Source organism: Equus asinus, chromosome 7 (genome assembly GCF_041296235.1).
Source record: "Equus asinus isolate D_3611 breed Donkey chromosome 7, EquAss-T2T_v2, whole genome shotgun sequence".
Taxonomy (NCBI): Eukaryota; Metazoa; Chordata; class Mammalia; order Perissodactyla; family Equidae; genus Equus; species Equus asinus.
This window is the reverse complement of record NC_091796.1, coordinates 110,524,151-110,547,149: the sequence shown is the minus strand read 5'-3', so window position 1 is coordinate 110,547,149 and position 22,999 is coordinate 110,524,151. Positions and strand designations below refer to the sequence as shown.

The window sequence follows — 22,999 nt, the reverse complement described above, 5'->3', positions numbered from 1 at the left end:
CAGATCCAGGAGGAGACAGGATTGCCCACAGGAAAGGAGCAGGCACAGTTCCAGGTAACTGAGCAATGAGTCTGTCTCCAGGATGGATGCGGGAACTTAGGTCCTCAGACAGGTGGACAGAAGGGAAGATGACCATCAGGATGAAACCCTGAGGAAAGAGGTACACGAGTCTGTCCTGCTGACCAGGTGTCCTATGGAGGCTGGAGCATCCTTCACTGAGCTGACCTCGTTCACCTTTGACTGCTGCCCCGCCTGCCAGTTGGTCCTGCAGAACAGCCTCAGGAGAATCAGGGGACAACAGCTCTGCCTCCTCCTCCTCCATTACTCTGGGTTCTCCTCTCCCACAGGTGTTGTGTCTTGAGAGGATCCCCAGCTGCAGGACTGAGAGAGGTCAGGTGGTGACTCTGTCCATGTCTGGCTTCAGCCCCAGCCCCAAAGTCACAGTCCTGGTGATGTCCACAGTTTCCTGGCAGAATCATCCTGAAGCCTCGCACAATCATTTAAACCAGGACAAGAGACGCTGAGAGGGAAATGCCCCGTGAGCCCAGACAGGACCATCCCTGCAGGGTGGAGGCTGGGCTGCAGAGGACACTCAGAACCTCAAGGAACAGGGCTCCAGACCAGGAGCAGGTGCGCAAGGGGCTGGGGAGGGACTTCCTCTTACACTCCCAGTCTCTCTTTTTCAAAAACCAATCAAAATTAGGAGTTGAACAAGGACTGTTATGGTTTCTTTCATTGTTCTCCTCTATTTAGAGAATTTATTTAACTCAAGGCAAGGAAAGCCACATACAAAAGGTTTCCAGGACTTGATTATAATGAGAACCTGGAGGATACAGATGATTATATTAATTCATTGGGCAAATAATTTTGGGAGACACACTTATCCCAGGAATAAGATGTTCAGATGTCAAATCCTAGAACAGGTTCAGGTGGTCTGTGTGCCATTCAAAGGTGGGTTCACAAGAAGGAGCATGTCCTGTCAGGCTTGTTCCTCTGGGGGAGGAGCTCTGTTTGCACAGAGTTAAGGGACATGGCAGGGGACACATATCCTCAAACAAGGATTAAGACTTGTGCCCTCAGCCTCCCCCTGAGAAGTGTCCCTGGGTCATCAATCTTCTCTCAGGTTGGCTTGTATCTTGACTATGAAATATTCTGCCTCATGAATATGGAAATGAGCTGAGGTGTACTAGGTTAAATATGGAGATATCTGTGCCCTGAGAGCATCACCCAACAGCCACTCCCTCCCCTACAGATGCCCTGCGAGCACAGCCCCTCAGCATGGACTGGAGATGGAGCATCCTCTTCTTGGTGGCACTGGCTACAGGTAAGGGGCTCCCCAGTCCCTGGGGTGAGGGAGACACTACGGTCGGTAAAGGGGATTTCATCCACTCCTGTCTTCTCTCCACAGGTGTCCACGCCAAGGTCCAGCTGGTGCAGTCTGGGGCTGAGGTGAAGAAGCCTGGGGAATCCGTGAAGGTTTCCTGCAAGGCTTCTGGATACACCTTCACTGAATATGCTATGAACTGGGTGCGACAGACCCCTGGAAAAGGACTCGAGTGGATGGGATGGATTAACACAAATACTGGGAAGCCCACGTGTGCCTCCGGCTTCTCAGAATGATTTGTATTCTCCATGGACGCCTCTGTCAGCACGGCCTATCTACAGATCAGCAGCCTGAAGTCTGAGGACACAGCCACATATTACTGTGCAAGACTCACAGCGTGATAACCCACATCCTGTGTGTGTCCAAAACGCTGAGGGAGACGGCAGCTGTGCTGGGCTGAGGCAGATTAAGGGACAACGTGCTGCAGCCTTTCTTTGATTTAGGCTTATAAATTCATATGTGAGAAATGAAAAAAACTGCATTTGTTGATTATCTGTGAAATGTTTTCAATTGCGTGTTGGTAAACCTACTCAGAAGGGAAGTGGGGCAAAGACTCTCAAAACTTTCTGTAGCATTCTCTAATTTCTGTGATATAAATAGACCATCATGGTGGATTTGAACGTGCAGTCACTGAACACAGGGTCTTCAACGGGCGCTGGTATCTTCTCTTTGGAGCAATAGCAGCTGCTCCCTCTCTTAGGGTCAGAGACGATCGACTGCATTATAGTCTAAGAGCTACAACTGGAAGCAGAATGAAGGATGGAGAAGAACACAAATGGGCTATGATATGCCACTTCCCCAAATAGTCATTGGAAGTAATTGGCATCCACAGTCATGCATGTGTGTATAGATCCTGCATGGTAGTTCCTATGGCAGCTGTGAAAAATTGCCACAAACTGGGATTTAAAACCCAGATGTATTCTCTCACAGTTTGGGAAGCGAGAAGTGTGAGATCAGTTAAGCTGGGTTTCAATTAAAATGCCAGCGGGGCTGCACTTCTTCCAGAGGTTCCATGGGCCCTTTCCTCTCCTGGAGCTGCATTCACTGCCTTGCAGGCTCATGACATGCTGCTTCATTTAGAACCTGGCAGGGTAGCATCTTACTTCAGCCATCATGCTCTTTCTTCTTTGCAGAATCTCCCTCTGCCTTGCTCTTATAGGGAGAGGGTGATTCTATTTAGCGTCTACACAAAAAAGCCAGGACCATCTCTCCATCTCAAGATTCTTCACGTGCTCAGACTTTCAAATTCCCTTTTATCATCTAAGGGATGATGATAAATTGTGGATGATAAATCATATCCACAATTTCTAGAAGTCAACACCTTGATATCCCAGGAGGCATTCTCCAGCCTACAACAGCGTGCCGTCTGAGCCCTAAAGATCCTCGTCCTTTTCTGGGAGACTAGGAGCACTTTCAACTCCTCAGGGAAGTGGTCTTCTCTTTTCTCATCAAGCAGATCATTGCATCCACTACCCAATATGTTGACATGGAACATATGGAACTTCACCCTCGAAAATTCACACGCAAACTATATGTTCTCACGTGAGACCAAAGCAGGATCATTGTAAAACTAGGAACAATGATATCTTCACCGGTTGAAACTGGAATGGCCCTCCACGTTTCTCCCCACGCCTTTCTATTTATTAGTTGTCTGGGGAAGAGGACTGTAGCCCCATGAAGGCGAGAAAGGTTATGATGGACAGTGGATGCTGCCCCCTCCATGAAACCCAGCACCTTCTCCTAGGCCTCAGGCGAGACAGAGGAAGTGCTCTCCTACTCAGCATCCTTACATTCTTGTAACATCAGATGAGCTTCTACATGAGAAACAAGCCTCTGCCCATGGGGTCAAATTGTGCCCACTCCTCCCCTTAGCATGACGATGTCTTGGGGATGGTTGTTGTTATCCATTGGGAAATGCAATTCTAAGGACCTCCTTATGTCTGGGGGCACTTGTCCTGTGTGTGTATCTCAGATATTTCAGAAATGTGTGTGAAGAACTATTAGTCTAACGTACCTGTGTCCTTGTGATTCTTATTGTATTAAATGTACTGGCCCAGGTGTATCTGGAGAAGATGATCTAGGAGTGGGGACCCTCACAGTCCCTCTCATTTACCTGCTTCACCTCTGAATTCTTCCTAAAGCTGTCTTCAAAACTTTTCATTTTATTCAGTTTTCTCAATTATATTCTCTTAGTTTTTGCTATGCATAATGAGGATGCTTTCCTCTATTGCGTTGCTTGTAAACTGTTCATGCATTTGTTCTTTTTAATTATGTAAGGATTGACACAAAATATTTTAGATGCATTGTCTTATTTTAATATGCTTCTTTCCCAATTATCCTTGGTATAATTTATTTTGTGAATATCTCTGATAATTTAACATACATGGTAATGCACATCATTTTTAGATTTTCCTATTCCTACAATATTTATTTGAAGTTTTTACATAAGTAACATTTAAACTAAAAATACTTTATATTTTAGGTCTAAAATGTGAATTTACTATGTAATTCCATTTACCAAAGCAACTTAACTAAATCTAATTTGAGTTATCATTCGGCATATTGTAATCCATTTTTCCCAATTCTTTTATTATTTTCACAGTTATGTAATCACTAATCCCTCTCATAATAGTGATGTTAAAGGGAAATGATTTTCCTCTACATCAAATATTTACAACTTCCTAACAGTCATCATTTTGAGGTTAACCAATTTCAAATCTATTATGAACTATTTCAGAATTTACTTTGGAAGAATAATTTATTCCATAATTCACTGTTAGAGTTAGAACACAGAATTACATAACAACATTTACACTTCAGTTTATATCTAGAATCCTTCTGTTTGTGGAGATGATTTTGCAAATTATACAGTATATCTGAGATACATGCCATTTATTTTAAAGAGAGTTTATGATGGAAAATCCTAGAACTTCATCAATATCCATATCCCCTCCTCTTCCAGGATACACAGCTAATCTTATTTTCCCTAATCCTTTTGTAGTTGAAGCCAGGACCTGTGTTCCAAGCAAGGAATCTCCAGGAATATCTGTGAAGAGAGAGCCGCCTGCTGACTCAGTCACCTGCCCTGTGAATCCCAGAAGAACAAGGAGTGAACCATTGCGGAACGCAAGTCCTTCCCCTGTTTAGATCTGATTGATACAGAAGCTGGACTACCTAGTAACCCACACAATGTGTTGGACAAATATGAGTTTATCTTCATAATGAAATAAAATTGGATGACGTGGGAGATCAAGAATTCACACACTAGATCCTGTAATTCATAAGAGTCTTCACGCAGGCATTCAGCAATATGGGCTCTCAAAGTCTACTTCTAATTTCTGAGCTGGAGTGCAGACTGTGGATGACCATAGATCTAAAGCAGGAATTTGGGTTTTGAACACCAGCATGTGCAGGTGCAATGATCAAGGGGCTTGCTGCAGGTGCACTGTTTCCTGGTCCTGTCCGCGTGATTCTGAGGTGATTGCACAAGATCTGATGATGTCCCCAGTATGTGATGAGACTAAAACAGAGTGAGGTTCTGTTGATGGGAATGCAAAATGGCACCCCCACTTTTGAAAACTTTGCCACCTTTTGGAGAGGTTAATCAATAGCTTACCATATGACCAGTCATTTCAATGGTAGGTACACAACTATGTGATGTTAAAACTAATGTTCACTCAAAACATGTACACAGATTTTTACAGGAGGCTTATTTGGATTTACTTCAAAACAGAAGCAGCCAAGATTTCTTCCAACAAGGGAATGAATAAACAGTGAAGCACTGTTTACTAATTAAAAGGAGCAAGAACCTGGGGGCTAGCTCCGTGGCTGAATGCGTAAGTTGAGCGTGCTCCACTTAAGTTCCCAGGTGCAGACCTACACCACTCATCAGCAGCCATGCTGTGGTGGAGGCCAACATTCTAAACACAGGAAGATTGGCACAGATGTTGTCTCAGGGAAAATCTTTCCCAAGCAAAAAGAAGAAGATTGGAAACGGATATTAGCTCAGGGTAAATCTTCTGCAGCCAAACAAACAAACAATAAGAAGAATCAGCATATGCGGGAATATGGATGAATCTCACATACATTGTCCTACATGACAGAAGCTGCTGCCTCAGGCTACACACCGCATTATCACATCTACATGATACCAGGATATGGAATCTACAAAACTAAAACCACAGAAAAGTGATCTGTGTGGGTGAGAAAAGGGCTTGGATAGAAATGAGAATAATGAATTTCCTTGAGTGGGAATGACTCAATTTTCTGATAACTTCATTTTCATAATGTTTACAAGATTGTCCTTATCCAAACTCATAGAACCTTAGAGCAAAGTGGGTCAATATGCCCATATTTAGTTAAGTTATACTCTCACAAAGGTGTAAGTATCTTGCTTATTAAATAACAATTTGAATAAAAGTATGTTCAAATACTTCTGTAGTCAACACTATGTATTGTGTTCCCTTTTAGCCAGGTGGTTTTCCAATGACTATGTATACTGACTTACTGGGTAGATAAATAGATAGATAGATAGATAGATAGATAGATAGATACACAGATGTAGATAGATAGACAGATACAAAAATAACTAGATGGAGAGATGATAGGTAGGTAGATAGATTGATAGATAGATATAAGACGGGGAGTAAGGGAGTGAGACAGAAGCAGATTTAGTTAAATTAATAAAAATTACAAGTTCTAATGAGGGACTTGTGGAAGTGAGTGCTGGGAAGAGATGGAAGTTAACATAAGCGGAATGAATTCATGATAATGATGGTCATGAGGTTTCATGAATGTAGTTCCTTTGGTCATTGCAGATTATAATAATTTTTGACAAAAGGGCAGCAAACTATGGGTAAATCCTTACAGAATGAAAGGAAGTGACCTGACAGAGATGCACAGATAATGGACAAAGGGAGAGTGCCTAGTAAGCAGAAGTGTTTCTGATCACATGCTTGAAGGAACTGAAAATATTACAACTGAGGGACAAAGGTCCAGATTGAGGCAAGGTCTCTTGTGCCCAAACATCCCAGAGCCTACTATAGTGTGTGTACGTGTGAACTTCTAGAATATGTGTGTAGTATATAGAATCTTGGAACACCAGTATTTGTATTTCTCTACAGGCTTCTTCGATTCTGAAATCACACAAAGTCATCCTAACATTCATAGTTATGTAATACCCACCCCCTAAATGCTTACTGTATTCCCTGTTACTCGCTAGGTGTTCAACCTTGGCCATCTCCTCCCTCTTTCTTTCCTCTGAGGAAGGCCATCCATCCTGACAGTCCCTCGTTGTCCATCTGAACTGTGTGCAGGAAAGAATTTTCTTAGCGGTCTTGGGTTTTGCAAATCTTGTACTTTTCCAGTAAGATATGTCTTCAGTTCTGGACATTGGTAGGCTCCTGGGAGAAGAGCTCTGAGTTCTTGGAAGAATCTCCCTGATAAAAGTGATTTTCAGTGTCTGAGGCCTTGAGACACGCTGTAGTAAATTGACGACATAGTGATCTATGGTCAATGCATGTTCTCATTCTCAAGGGGCTGAATTCTTGGCTTCAGAGGTCATTCACACAGTCACTTCTGCCTACATGACCCTGGACACCCAGGGTTGGGTTAAATTCTCTGGTTGGCTCCTCTTTGCAGATATTGTAAAACAACATGACTGGGAGAACTTTGTGTGCCCGTGAGACTCCTCTGGGATAGGCATCTGAACACTAGTGCCAGTTTTCTCATGGATTTTGTCCCATGTCCCTCGTCCTTTGTTGATTTTTTTCTGTATCCTTCTGCTGTAATATTGAGCAACCATGAATATAGCAGTTTTCCTAACATCTGAGTGTATTTCTAGAGGCCATTATCCCGAAGAGTTATTGGGAAACCCAGAGACAGTTGCATGAGAAGTAGGATTTGCTAGAAAGAACCTAATTTACACAAACACGGCTGGAACACTGTTTTGGAAAAGGGGAGATCATGAGATGAAGCACGATGAACCTTTGATGCCTTGATGGCAACAGGTCACCTATGGTGTGAGACAGCATCCACACTGCAGTGAGCCACTGGAGGTAAAAGTTATCAATGGAATTTAGAAATAATAGTCCTCACTCCTGAGGAGTTGATTTGATGGATGCACAAGAAAGTACAAACTAATAAGAAACAACACAGTTACACAATACCTTACGGAATTTTTTCTGTAAGTGCTAAAAGGGAAGTAAAAGAGAGTGTTGGGGTGGATTTTGGCACTGTGACAAGTTCAGATTTCAGCCATCCTGAGCTAAAGTTGCTAGACTCAGGACCCCCACTGAAGGAGAAAATACGCCGGAACAACAGACAGCTCCTTTACACATTCGGATCACCTAGAAGTTATTCCAAGGTTCTGGATAGGGAGGGGGTTCATGAAACTAATGAAACCAGTGAGTAGATAGCATGAGCCAGTTGTCTCATTTTGGGATGGATATCATCAGATCCTGAAGAGTTTTTACTAAAATGGACCATGAGAGTGCCTGACATGGGAGCAGTCTCCTGTTTCGAGTGCTGCAGAATGGAGGAATGTGGTTGGTTTGATGATGGACTCACAGCTCCCTACTGAGCAATCACAGATGGCTTGCACGACCCAAACACATTGTAGGTTGTTCCTTATATGACAGCCTGGTGTAGTGGAAACAGCTGTTATGAAGTTTGTTATCCTGAGAAGAGGAATTGTCAATCCATCTTTTATGTTCAAAGTGAACTCTGTAGACAAAGAGTTTGATCTTCTACAAGCCTGATGGATTGGTCTCATAATAATTGAGATGTCCTTCCATGTAATATGTTCTGTATTAGGCTGCTCAAGATGCTCTAATGAAGTACCAGAGACTGAGTTGCTTACAAACAAAAAACTCTTTATCACAATCCTGGTGCTGAGAAGTCAGAAATCAGGGTGTCACCCTGGTCGGGTTTTGGTGAGGGCCCACCTCCTTGTTCACAGATGTCCTTCTTATTGCTGTGTCATCACAGAGTGGAAGGGGAAAGGGAACACTCTGGCATCTCTTTTATAAGTGAACTAATCACATTCATGAGGGCTTATGACAGGGGAAAACATAGGCTGTAATCATCGGAGTGATGCTGACCTCGTAAGATTATCATGATGAATATTGACAAGGCAATCAAGGTATCTTGTCCTACCCTCATCTGGGAGCCCAGGTCATATGCACATATGTGGGAAAAAAATGGTACAGGGGTGAGTAAGAAATACTTCTTGGGCTCTTTGACATGACAGCCCAATGCACTATGATTCTAAACCCCATTGGCAAATTCCCAATCAAGTCTACAATTATATTGGGAGGATATGGGATGAGGCAGTTGATGACATTAAGGTAAAATTTGGATGAAAATTGCAATGTTTGAACAGACATTGCATGAAGTGGTTGCTCCTCCTTTATCTAAATGTACTGTTCAGAGGAATGTTATATCTGACTGGGGAACACTTCTCCTATCTAGCATTGTTGTGATGGTTGATTTTCTGTACCAGCTTGAGTGGATCTGTGGGTACCCAAATATTTGGCTAAATGTTATTTCTGAATTTGTCTGTAGGGTATTTCTGGATGAAATTACCCTTTGATCTGATGGGCTCAGAAAAGCAGTTTGTTATGCCTAATGTGAGTGGGCATCATGATTCCTTGGAGGGACTGACTAGAACAAAATGGTGGAAAAATGAATCATTAGCCATACTGACTGGTTTCTAGAGCACTAGATCTGGAATAGAATTCTGCTGCTGCCCTGGGTGTTCCTGGCCCTCAGGTCTTAACCCAGACTGAATTACACCACCTGCTTTCCTCAGTCTCCAGCTAGAAGGCAATAGATCAGGAGGTTCTCACACTCCGTGATTGTATGAGCCAAATATTTATAATAAATCCCTTCATGCATATACCCTATTGGTTCTGCTTCTCTGGAGAACCATGACTAATACAACACTAAAGCAGAAGACAGACAAGTTTACCCACCAGCCAACATTAATTGGACAGGATAAGCAAGAGTCTATAGAATTCCCAGAGACCACGCAAGTGTTAATTTAAAACAACACTGGTACTTTGTGAAGAAAATGAGATTATTGTATTAATTGATGATAAATTAGAATTTACAATGCTGGTATCAAACATCCTCTGTACAGTAGCCCTGTGCAGCCCACTTAAAATGAAGGTGCCTCATGAAGACTAAACGTAGATTCTTGATGATTGAATAAAGCAGCACTGCATAGCATCAGAAATCACTGACATGATTTCAACAGTCAAAAATTACAACAAACTAAAAGAGACTGTTCCTCAGTGATTCATCTTACAATTCATTTTTTATCAATGTCAATCTTGAAAAAGAGCCAACTGCAATTTGCCTTCACATAGGAAAGATCCTGATGTATACTAACTGTACTGACACAGTTCATCAAAGTTCACCTGCAGACATTTGGTTAGAAAGGACGCTGACTCGATGCTTGTCCCAAGTGTGATCGTGTATTATAATGACAATTTCAACGTAGAAGAAAAATATGGACTGGCTTAAATGCGGTGGTGACACACATGAATAACAGAAGCTTGATAAATCCAGCACAGATCTGAGCTCTTGCAAAATGGGGAATTTCTTAGTAATTTCCTAAAAAGGAGCCATGTGTTCCATGCCACAGACCACTAAGAATTAAATTAATGTTAGTGCCTAACCCTGGAATTAGGCAAGAAACACAATGTCTGGATTTCAGTGGACACAAGTTCCATATTTTGGACTATTTATAGTTCTTCTCCATGAAACTATCCCAGAGAACATTGTCTTCAGATGAGAGCCTGAATGATGCCCAGCATGTCTGAATTCCAAATCATGATGGCTTACTCACTGTGCTTGGCTTTTATTGTTCATGTTCAGATATGACTACAGAACTATTTATAACTTGCATTCATGAAGACTAGAGCTCATGACAAAAGTTCATGAGTAACACCAGCATCAACTGCTAGGATTTGTACCAGAAACCTTCCACATGTCGGGGGCCAGGCGGTGGACAGTAATACTACTGTAGAGACAATTATAAGCTTTCTATTCCAAAGAAAATTCTTCTCTGGCTGAAAGATAAAAAACAATTTGGGACCTAAGATATTCATGATGTCCTGGGTAATGAAAGAGAAACATTTAATAAGGAAGGTAGTGACCAGAACAAGTTCGTAATTAATTGGGAATGACTTATACAAGGACATGCAACTAGATGAACCAAGGAGCTCCTAGCCATGTTCATGAGGATGGAGCCTCTCTTCCACTATGATGGACTCTGGAAAAACTTGAGGAGCAGTTGGTTCGTGTTGTCATATGGCTGATGTCTTATGAAAAGCTCTCAATTGACCAATAAAAAGCTACTTGGGTTATAGATGACATTTCCAAGAAGGACGGACAGCATCTTGTTGGAAAGCTGTCACACTATGACTGATGAAAAAGGTAAGAACAAATGATCTCAGCCAGCTCACGTGCATTCTATTTTCCTTTTTGTGTCTAAAGTGTTGATCAAAATTAAGAGCCCCAGTGCTTGGGTGTCTACTGACACATGGGTGCTGTCCAATGACCTTGCCATCAGGTCATGAAGATGGGTAATGGAACCTGGGTTAGGATATGGATAAGCACATGGGACTTGCTCCTACATAAATCACTAAGTGAATTTCAGGAGCATGTTTATCAGGCCACATCACTGCCCAATGGAAGAAACTCACAGGTGATTGGAGACAGCAATGGGACATCCTGGTGCAAGTGCTTAAGTTGGCCAGCCGGGCTTGGGAGATGAGTCAACACAGGGAAGCTTTAGCAATGCAGTGATGGGAAGATAATCAACATATTCTTCTTGCACCCACTGAGGAAAAAAATGGAAATAACTGCTGTGATGCCTGCCAGAAAGAGAGACAGAGACTGAAGATTGCTATGAGATAGATTCTTAACCCATATATAGCTCACAAGTAGAACATATCACCCCATGACTGGTAGACCAAGGAGGCTGTGAACGGATGTAGGACAAGAATAGACACTTTCTCCAAACTGAGCTTCACATATCAGTGGTAGAGGCAAAAGCTTAACACACTTTTAAGGGACTGGAATTAGATACCTTGCAAATTTGGACTGCTGAGTTACATTTAGTCATATCAAGGGGCACACGTTACTTTCCATGATGCCTAAAATTGAGCAAAGAGGCATCCCTTCAAATACTCATATGACGTTCCATATTATCTACATATTAATTGTTTATTGGGAACTTGAAACAGGCTATTGAAATATTTTCTGTCTAAAGCATGAGGAGATAAAAGCATGAGGTCTGGTTTACATGAATCACCAGTGTGTGTTCACATTCAACATGAGGAAGGCAAGGAAGGTTCCAGGTAGACCGAGTCCTCCACTGTCCTCCGGGATTTGGGGAAGAAGTACTGTGGTAACATGCAGATATCCAATTCTTCCCCACTCACCTCAACTTTGTTTTTTTCCTACCGGATTCAGGGATCCAGCAAACAGGGCTGTGACTGTGGGTGCCAAAAGCAGGAGTGATCCCTAAGCAAGCAAGGCACAATTAACTACATATTTAAACCTTTATGTCAGAATTCCCAAGGGCCTGATGGAGTGTATTGTGCCTTCACCTCATCTGGAAAAATGGAAGAGATGCAGAAGAGTGCTGCGGGAGATGACTTAACAGGATGTCTGTTGGGGATTAAGAAAAGAAGCAAAAGATGTTATGTGACACGTTAGAGAAGTAAAAATGGTTGAAAAATCCCTCCTGCTGAATTTAAATGTTTCCTATTCACTCAGATCTTCCACTTGGCATCCAGAAATTACCGCAGTGAACATGTACTTTCCCGTTTTCTGCTCACCACTAATCTTAGATTTTGTACTGCTCTTGGCTCCCTCCTTCTCCCAGCAGGACAGAGGTGAATGTCTCTCAGGGTTGTGGTGTCCTGGGAATCTAAGCACCAGCCCCACATCCTCTGTAGCCTGAGTTCAACCTCTGGGCACATTGATGAGCAGAGAACAGAGAGAACAAGATCAGCACTCTCATGGGATGGCCTTCACTGCCTTCATTTCATGCTGCAAATGGCCAGTGGTCATTCAAACCCACAACTGGGATCAATATAGACAATGGAGAATCGAGGAGGGAAAGCGTGGCCATGAAGCTCAGATCCCTGAGACACAATCCAGACCCCAAAGCCACAGAGGTCTCCCAAAGTATTTCACCTGATGGAATCTTCCATCAGCAACAGGGAATGGAGAGCGCAATGTCCTTAGACCATGTGTGTGACGCCTGAGATCTACAATGATGATGCAGTAGATGACAAAGATTCTGACTGAAGCTATTTTCAAGAACTTCCAGAAATCCACTCCTACCATGCATCTGTTATGTTTACATATTATTGAAGACTTTGTACAAGTTGAAAGAGATTTAATATATGGCCACAATACATAAGACTGGGTGGTATTGGTGGAGGGATAGATACAGATCAATAGAAGAGAGTATGTGTGACCTTGGATAAGCCTAGTGTCAATTAGATTTGACACAGAACATACAGGCCCTGCAAAAGCAATACAGTGATTTCCATCCAAATATTATGATGTTTGATATTAAACAATTTTAAGAAAATTAATGTAAAACTACACATTGTAAGAATATAAGTAAAACATGTATATCTTATAAAGTTGTTGAGATAGAAGATTTAACAGTTGTTTGCTACACAATAAAAACACAAAAGCCACAGTCATAAAACTTTCAACATCAAGAATCAGGAGTCTGTGAGCGTCCCTATGCTCTAGAAATAGTTACTCAGAAAAAAGTAATATCATAATTGCTTAACTGAAAGAAATGGGAGTTTGAGAATGATTGTCCTTTACTTTTGGTTTATATTTATATCAAGGTTGACATTAGAATATTATTTTACATGGAATTATGATTACAAATATTTGGCAAAGGTGGATGCATTTAAAGTGTTTTTTTTTGGATTTCATGAAGTGTCTGGACAAAATGTTAATCTTTTTGGATAGCTAGTTAAAGATCCATGAAATTAAAATAGTGATGATCCACTCTTCTTGTCTAGTATTTATTCTCATGATCAGAAGGACAGGGACTTCCTATAAGCTGTTTCCATTTTACCTAATGGAACAAGTGTCCCCATCTCAGAATGTGAGGCTAAGTTACTTCAAGCTCCCAGTAGGACCTTCTCCACTTATAAGGACCGGGCTCTCCACAAGCAAATTTCTCTTCACGATCAAGAGTAAAATCCACTCTTGGGCTGAGGGAGCTCACAGCTCTCTCCTCAGACAGGGCTGAGGTCTCTGGGGAAGGCAGAGCTGTGGTCTGGAAAAAGATGAGACTGTTTGGTCTTCTCCTTTCTCTGGTGATGGCTTCCCAAGGTGAGTGTCTCAGATGTCAGATCTGGGTCTAAGGGGAAGATTGTGACTGTATGTGACTGACAGGGAAATATTCTCCTTGTCCCCAGGTGTCCTGTCCCAGGTGAGGCTGCAGGAGTCTGGTCCAGGACTGGTGAAGCCCTCACAGACTCTCTCCCTCACCTGCACTGTTTCTGGTTCCTCCATCACAACCAGTGGTTATTACTGGGACTGGATCCATCAGTACATATATTCTATCGGTAGCACTGGCTACAATCCACCCCTCAAGAGCCACATCCCATCTCCAGAGACACATCCAAGAACCAGCTCTCCTTGTAGCTGAGCTCTGTGACCACCAAGGATATGACCGTGTCTTACTGTGCAAGAGACTCAGCAAGGGGAAGCCAGTGTGAGCCCAGACACAAACCTCCCTTCAGGGAGATAGGAGGGGCTGGGCTGCAGGGGGAGCTCAGGATCACCAGAGGGTGCTCAGGACTCAGAGAGAATAGAGACCAGACCCGGGGCAGGTCCAGATAGAGGATGGGGAAGGGACTTCCTGTGGGGTCAGGGATTTCCTCTCCAAGCTCTCCATTGCCCTCAGGGACATTTCATGTTTTGTTCTCCTGGCTTTAATTATTCATGTTCTCAGTGTAGCCCACAAAAAAAGGAAGTAAGTTTTTTTTTTTGTATATAAGATAACACCAGGGACTAGGGAACTTTCCTTCAACTTCCTATAGGTCCTGTTTTCCTGTCTTGACAAAGAAAACACACTGAGGATTCTCACTGACCCTGAGAAACACCAGCACAGTCCAGGCACTCTGTGTGCTGAGCTCATCTTCTCTGCCCTCAGATGGGCACACACTGACTCCGTGTGTTATGACCATCCTCCTAGGACGTCTGCCCCAAAGGGTTCCTTGTCCTGCCTGCTAGAGTTTAAGTACTTGCTCATTAGGAAATTGGGTGAACACTGAAGATCAGGGATTGCCCCCATCTGTAGCCGTCCCTCAGCCTCCTGGATGGAAAAGCATCCCACCTAAGACGAAGCAGCTCTTAGATTTCCCCATGAACCAGGCAGGAAAATAAACGAAGAGATGAACACCTGTCACAGCCATGCTGAGTCGTGTTCTGAGTGGGTCTCAAGAATCCTTTGGTCCATATGTCTCAGCTTCCATGCAAGAACCCATGTGGATAATGAGAATCAGATAGACAGAGTCCTGATCCTGCCCACTCTCTCCTTCCCTCGAGTATCCCACAGAAACACACCCACCATCATCCTCTGTTTTCTATGTCTAGATTCTCAAAGAATCTCTCCTAGACCCTGAGTCCATCAGGCTGGACATGTAATCACTCTTCCCAGATGCCCCACCAAGTGCAGACACAGAGTGAGGCTCAATGCCTAATCTCAGCAATGATGGCAGAGACCCAACATGGTACTCAAAGGAGAATCTGAGGCTCAAAATCTGATTCAGATGGAAAGTGAAATATCAAAACAAATGTGATGGTACAAAAACATGGACATGAAAGAAACGTTGAGCTGAATTTAAAACTTGTAGAGTTTTCTTTGTAAAGAGGATGAAAAGACACACCATAGTCTCAGGTAAAATTCCCTCTGTGCTTGTTTCCTCTGTTCCTCTCCCAGTTTCTATTGGTTTCCACTACAGCCTTAGAATACTCATTTTGGTGGCTTTCTCAATAAAGATTAATTACTTGATTCTTAGTTGTGGTCTGTGAGGTGGCCTGGATGCATTTTAACAGTAGTTGCTCTTCCTCTTTCCCAGAAAGAACAATCTTGGGGAGTGAGCTCTTGGGATGTGTCTCCAATCCTGGGGAACGAGGCTTTAAAGGGAATAGAAATCTCCATAATTGTGAGGCCCCTGAGAATATCACACTACAGCAGCTTCACCACACTCCACTTCAAGAAATCCACTAAGGATTTCTCATTTGCTCTTGGACTAGTTTATAAGCCATCTTATAAAATGTGCCTGCATGTTCTCTGCCCCAGGTTAGATACTATTCCCATACTGTTTCTCCTGGAAACCACTAGCTTCTCTCCCAATTTCAGGTTTTTTGTTTGCCGTATAACTTCAGTTGTCGAATGTAACGAAGAAAGTTCACTAATTTGCAGTTTATTCAGTAGAGTTGCTGTTATAAGAATAGAAACAACATTTTCTCCATCTGTGTACATCCTGCAGCTGAGCAGTAGTTATATTCGTAATACCCAGAATCTGGAAACACTGCAAACACCAATCAGAAGCATAACTGGCAAACACATTGTGGCATAATCATTCATTGGAATTCTTCCCATCATTACTATCCCTGACTGCTTGATACACGCAGCAAAATTGTTGCCTTCACAAGCAGTGATTTTAAATGAAGGAATACAGACAAATAAATACACAGTATACGATCCATATTTAAACATTTTAAGAAATGAAAACTAACCTAAAGTAACACAAATATCAGGAGTTGCCTGTGAACAAGCTGCGTTAAGGGAAGATGTGGGAGGGAGGAGTTACAGAGGGGAAAGGAGACTTTGAATGGTGGTGGATTCCCTCAGGACCTTGATTATTATGACAGTTGCACAGGTGTGTACATATGTCAACTCTTAGCAGCTGTACAGTTGAAAAATGTGCCGGTTATCACAGGTCAATTACGCCTCCTTAAAACTATTGCAAATAAAGAAATGGATAATTAGGGAAAGAGGGATAGAGTCCTAGATGACACCAGATTGTTAGAGACTCCCAGAAATACACATGCCTGGACCTGTGTCTCTACATTCTCTCAGTAAACACTAGAATGCAGCAAAACCACTCCATGATCTCATCACACGAAGGGGCTCTGAAGACCTCACTGGGCATGCCCAGCTCTGTCACAGTCTGGGACATGGGATCAGTCAGGTCCCGTGAGGAGCACAGGTCCCCATACTGGGCTCTCCCTTACCTGCTGTGTGCTCTCAGAAACATCACCCCATCACTCTATGGTTCCTATTGTGTGGAGGCAAAATTGAGAGCTATGCCATATGCTTTGCGTGTGTATGTAAAAATGAGTAAGATGACGGATGCTAAGTGTCACGGAACAATTTCATAACAAAATATCATATTTTCCCAAATGTTCTCATTGCCACCAAACTGCCCCAGGACACTCTCATCGACTCTGTGGTACTGTTCTCTCTCAAGGTGCCCAAACCCAGAGCTCGCTATATATTCGTACATTCGAATAAGGCCCCCCTTCTGTTGAAGTAAAGCCATCCATCCCACACCATGCAGCTCTGGGAGAGGAGCCCCAGCCCCAGGATTCCCAGGTGCCCCATTTAGTGATCAGGCCTGAACGCAGAACGCTCAGCATGGATTTTCTGCCTAGATCAGTTCTACTTGTTGCTATTTGAAGAGGTAATTTGTGTAGAACAAGAGACATCGAGTATGTGAGAGGATATGCGTGAGAGAAGCAGCAGATGTGAGGCAGTTTTCTGACCAGGATCTTTGTGTTTGCAGGCGTCCAGTGGGTGGTGCAGCTGGTGCAGTCTCGGGGAGGCTTGAGGGCTCCCTGAGACTCTCCTGTGCAGTGTCTGGATTCCCTTCAGTAGTTGCCTTTTGGGTTGGTTCTGCCAGGCTCCAGGGAAGGGGCTGTACCGGGTTGAGTTCATACTGATGGAAGCAGCACTAACTAGGCTGACTCCGTGAAGGATCAATTCGCCGTCTCCAGAGACAATGCCGGGAACACACTGTATCTACCAATGGGCAGTCTGAGATCCAAGGACGCGGCCGTGTGTTACTGCGTGAGAGACACACAAGGGTAATTCAGTGAGAGCCCAGACACAAATCTCCCTGCAGGGAGAGGAGGGGCTGGGCTGCAGGGGGTGCTCATGACCACAAGGGAGTGCACACAGCCCACCAATTCTGTGATTCAACCCCAGGAGCAGGAGCAGATGGAGATTCAGAGCTGGTTTACCATCAGAGTCTGGGGGTTCCTCTCCATATAGCAGCTTCAACTAGAGAACTTCTCTGGACTCACGATTCTACGTTTACTTTGTCCGTCTCTGACTTAGAAATATTTGTTGTATTGGGAGAAAACTATACTCACATATACAGAAGGCATAGAGTCACTTACAATTGATTACTGTCCATAAGTGCCAATTAATTATCAAAGCTACTGATGTTAGTCAGATAAATCTGTAACAGTCTCTGTTCGACCTAGCGATGCAGCACAGCCCAGCACAGCTCAGTGCACAAGCCAGCCAGCAAGCAGCAGCTTAAAGTGCAGGCCAGGCATCAGCCAACAGAGGCCTTATGAAACCAAAGCAAGAGAAGAAAACCTCAATGGTGGAGGTCATTGTCTTGACTCCACACCCACAGCACCAATTTCAGTTGTCACCATGCAAATGCACAGGGACCTCCACCCAGCTTGATATAGAAGTTGATTCAGATGATGCCACTCACACAAAAAAGAGAATATAAAATGTTTGTCATCTTCACTATTGAGGTGTTTGTTGAGAGCAGGGCAGGCCTTTCCTCAAATCAGAAATGGCTTGATAGAACCTGGAAAGGAGACTGGCTCAGGGTTTTCATTGTAATTCAGTGGTGGGAGAGGGGTGAGCATCCTGCTCACAGGTGCGGCTTGTGTGGTCTGAATCTCCCACTGGCATCAAAGGAGGGAGAACCCAGGCTTTCTCATCAGATTTCCCCTGTGTGGGCAAAGTGAGAGTAGGGAGGAAGGAACCTTAAGGTGTCATTAGTCAAACATTAAAAAGCAGAGTCTGACTACTTGCTCCGTTTAACAACTACACATGAATGAAATGAAAAAGTTATAATTACGGTGAATGAAAAAATAGATAAATATCCATTATTTGTAGAAAAGAATACAAGTCCTTGAAAAATGAGGAGTCGTCCATGATGTGGATTAAGGCTGCCCCAGCTAGAGAAGCCCAAGGTGACCTGGCCTACATGCCAAAGTATACGACCCAGTGGACTTTTTTTATGGTATGAATTAGGACTGCCCCAGGGAGAGAAGCCCAGGGCATCCTCACCTACGTGCCGATCTATATGGCCAGATTCGTATCTAAAGTTATATGACCGCACGATAACCAGACCCCATCTGCACTGAAATCATTTAATGACTTTTTACATCATCTTTTCTTTTTCCAGTAAAAATAAGTCACGTACCCATGCCTTATAAAATTAGCCCTAACCCTCAACTCAGGGCAGCAGCAGCTCTGACTGCCCATGGGTCCTGTCCCCATGCAGCAGCAGCAGGAGCTCTGACTGCCCATGGGTCCTGTCCCCATGCTATTCCACACTACTCTCTAAATAAAAAGAGCACTACTGCCAGATCTTGAGAGTCCAAGAAATCTTTCTTTCGACTCCTCGGCTCACCGACCCCGCATCAGTCCAGGGAGGTAACTCTAACTGCAGTGAGGGCAGTGTCTCACAGTGCCACCATCCTGTCCCACAGTTTATGGACAAAGATGTCACTGCAATCTCCAGTCGGCATCTTTTCAGACACAAGCACAAGGTGTGAGGCCCCAACTTCACAGTCACACAGTGACCCCACATATCGCTGAAATGGAACAGCGTGTCAGCAAGCTCTGTGCTGCCACTAGTGTCTCTGTCTGTGGTTCTGAGTGGGGTTTGCATTTCTCAATGTCGTCCCCCGAGGAGAAAGTCCTGGGTCCACAGTGTTCTTGCAGACACTCAGCTACGTGCAGAAGGAGGCAGGATTAGGGGCTGCCAGCCCTCTCAATATGATAGCAGTGATTGCCCTCCAGCATAAATGTCTATCTTCTGCCCAAAATAAACTGCATGATGGGCTGACATGAGTAAGTCCAAGTTCACGGCAGCAGTGAACATACCCCGTCCTGAAGCTGATTCTGTGAAGATGTGTTCGCTCAAGTTAAGTGAGCCAGTAGTGCTGTTTTGAATTATTACAAACAGTGCAGTGGGCACAGCTTTGTCTGAATTCAATGCTATTTCTACACTTAGCTGCTCTTCTCAAACTTTTGAATGTCCAATACTTTAGACTCGAGACTAGGGAGAAAGGCAATGGGCTGGAATGGTTATCTCACTACATGGACCCCTGTATGTGTGGAGGGTATTTGAAAATGTATAAACATCCTTGTGAGTAGAGGGACTATGATGCTCTCCTCAAAGCCCCCCTTCCCTCTTGGCTGCATTGGGCTCCCTGATCGGCTCCTTCAGTGCATTTCCTTCATGGTAAGAAGAGGACCCTGGTCTTGGCAGACACCAGAGGGAGCGCTGAGTTCTCCAAGGACCCAGCCAGCACCCCCCTCCCAGGGGGAGCCCCAGGAATAAGGACCCCCATGCCCCTTTTCCCATTTTCATAAAAGTCACCTCTGACATTCAAATCCCCACTTGGGCAACTCAATGAAATCACAGCTCTCATTTACTTACATTCAGGGTCCACCTCACCTGGGAGCATACATATTTTCTTCATCTCCTGAATTTGGCTGGAACTGTGAACTGAACTCACATATAACCGACATTGTGAAGTCAACTTTCTGAACTGAGATCCCTGTTGTCCTAAGAGCCAGGCACAATGGAAACGACAACAAGAGTGATCATAATAATAAGATCTAGCGAAAAACCCACATGCTGCCTTTTCACCTTGAGGACAGACTGTGTAATGAAAGAATACGGTAATCAGTTGGAAATTAATTACTCACATCATTTCCTTACAGAACCTGAGAACATACAGATCCATCATCACACAGGCTTCCCAGGGATCCTAGGTCCCGAGATCAGCACCGCCCAGATGCAGAGCCCCAGTTCCTCATGGGAAGGAGGAGGCAGAGGGCGGAGCCAGACGTGGCCTCAGTGCTTCACGTCGTTTTCTCCATCCTACGTGGTCATCAAGGACCAGGGGCCTGTATTTACTTTAAAGACTTTATGAATTATGTTTACACTATGTAAATACTATCATTCTCTCTCTCTCTGTCTCTCACACACAGGTTAAATCTATACGGCAGTAGAAGATCTATTCTCATAGGGATGCAAATTCATAGGTTCACAATGTTATCTATACTTTGTTATTTTACAAAGAGAACTCTTGATATCATTTCTATTCTTATGGCTTTCTTTTCTTTTAGTCTACCATTTCTGTACTCACTAATCCATATCTACATATTATCTATTCTCTAAAATTGTCAAGTACTTTTATCCAACTAATACAGTCAAGCTCCCCATTGACAGTTTTCTGTGAAGCAGGCAGGGTGAGAATAGGAAGTGAGTCCCATGCCTGGTTCTCCCCACAGCCACAGGGCCTGCAGGCAGAGCTGACGTGATGTCCTCACTGGAGACCAGCGCACCTCAGATGAGATCTCAGACCGCGTGTTCCAGCACATCCTGGAAGGCAAGGTCCCTCCAGCTCCACCCTGCTCCGCCCTCTTCACGGGAAACAGCTTTCTCACGAGTGAGCCTTGTGTTTAAGGAAGGACAGCTCCTGTTCCCAGTTGGGAGGTCCCGGGTGCATCCACTGTGTCCAGCCAGGGGCAGGGGCGCCTTCCCCGATCACGACGTCATGCGAGACTTCACTGGTGGCTCACCGGTTGTGCCTTCTGAATTCCACCTTCCCGCGACAGGGAAAGTGACCACACCAGGTCAAAGACGACCTACGGTGTTACGTCTTGTTTCTGCTCTGATGTGTAAAGATCTTGGAAACCGTCACTCTTATTCTTATCAAAAACAGCTGGGAAAACAAAATTAGTGCCTTTTCCTTGACCCATCAGAGAAATTGCAGGGGAAATCTCTACCCCAATACCTCGAAACCAGGCACATCCAGAACCCATGGTGAGATCGGCTACCTGGAACAGAAGCCGCTGGAGGCACAGACAGGTGGAGCACTTCCAGGGTTACTGTGAACGGCTAGGCACAAGGGTGGGTAGTGTGACAGTGAGAGCTCCGGGGCCACACCCCACACTTTTGTGGACTTTCTCTCCAGAAACTCCAGTTTCTAAGGTGAGTATCCATATGTATCCCCTTATGGCTCTCACAGGGGGAGCGGAGGATCAATCACTGGGAAATCCACCCAGATCCCTCCCCAGGCAGAGCCTGCAGGGGAAGGACTTTCCCAGAACCGTATCCTGGTTGGGGAAAGGGAACTATTTCCCATTCCACACGCACCCCTCAGTACTTCTGTATAACCTAACGAGTGAAGGACTGTGAACAGGGTTAGGAGATTCAAGGAAAGAGATTGGGTACCTGCAACCTGGGAGAGGAGTGGGTGCTGGAGAAATGACCTGCACAACTTGAGACCCTTGTGAAAGCCACAAGTTAGAGACCAGCATCACTGCATCGTTGAGCGGATTCATAAGAGTATACAATGCCTCCTCCCCACACACGACTGCCCCACCAGCATCACAAGAGCGGAGTAAAGCTGAAAGTGCTACAAGACTCAGACCTCTCTCCAAAGAGGAGAACTTAGGGACGCCCAGAGACAACAGAGGAGACAAGATCGGGACAGGAGAGCAGGTCGAAGCCACTGACGCCTAAGGCTCCCAGACAAGGCTCAGGATGGCTCTCTGGTGGGTCAGACTCTCCCTTTCTCTTTCCTTAGTGTTCTGTGGCAAAGTTCCCTCCTCCTGCTGGAATTTTGGGTGCGTCCCGCTGTATCTGTCGTCTCGGTTCCACCAGAGACGCAGGGCTAGGAGGAGACAGGATTGCAAACAGTGAGCTGGCTGGTGCAGACACAGGGGAACGAGCTGTGAGTCCATCTCCAAGTCTGCTGTGGGGCCTGAGGTCCGTGGGGCAGGTGGTGAGGAGGGAAGATAATCAGCAGGATGAGCCCAGAGGATGGTGTGGCTTGCGTCCAAGTTGCTGACCAGGTGTCCTGGGAAGACCCTGGCATCCCTCACGGAGCTGCCCTGGCTCACCTGCCAGCTGCTGCCAAGCCCACTGGGTGGCACTGCAGAGCAGCCTCACCGGAGTCAGCTGGCAAGGTGCTGCCACCTCCTCTGTCTTCTCAGGAGTCTCCTGTCCCGCAGGTGTGGGGTCTCCTGGGGACCCCCCAGCTGCAGGCCGAGAGCAGTCAGTGGTGTGATTGTGCCCACTTCTTACAACCTGTAGGACACGCCTGGCCCCTTGTCCTGGGGCAGCTGCAGGGCTCGCAGGTGCTGCAAGAACAGACAAACGCAACATGTGTGCTCTTCCAAGTCGGGGCTTAAATCATGTTTCCTTTTATTGCTTTTGCCAAAGCAGGTCACATACCCAGGCCTAGGGTCAGTGTGGGGAGCACTGCCCATGTGCTAGA

General features: G+C 44.6%; 1 gene segment (V, D, J or C); it reads left to right on the top strand.

The window, feature by feature from the left end:
• The first annotated feature begins 1,234 nt into the window (after window positions 1-1,234).
• On the top strand, window positions 1,235-1,692 carry LOC106827307 (immunoglobulin heavy variable 7-4-1-like). The segment is given in 2 exon segments: window positions 1,235-1,324; window positions 1,409-1,692. Coding segments are annotated over 2 exon segments (258 nt in total).
• The last annotated feature ends 21,307 nt before the right edge of the window (window positions 1,693-22,999 follow it).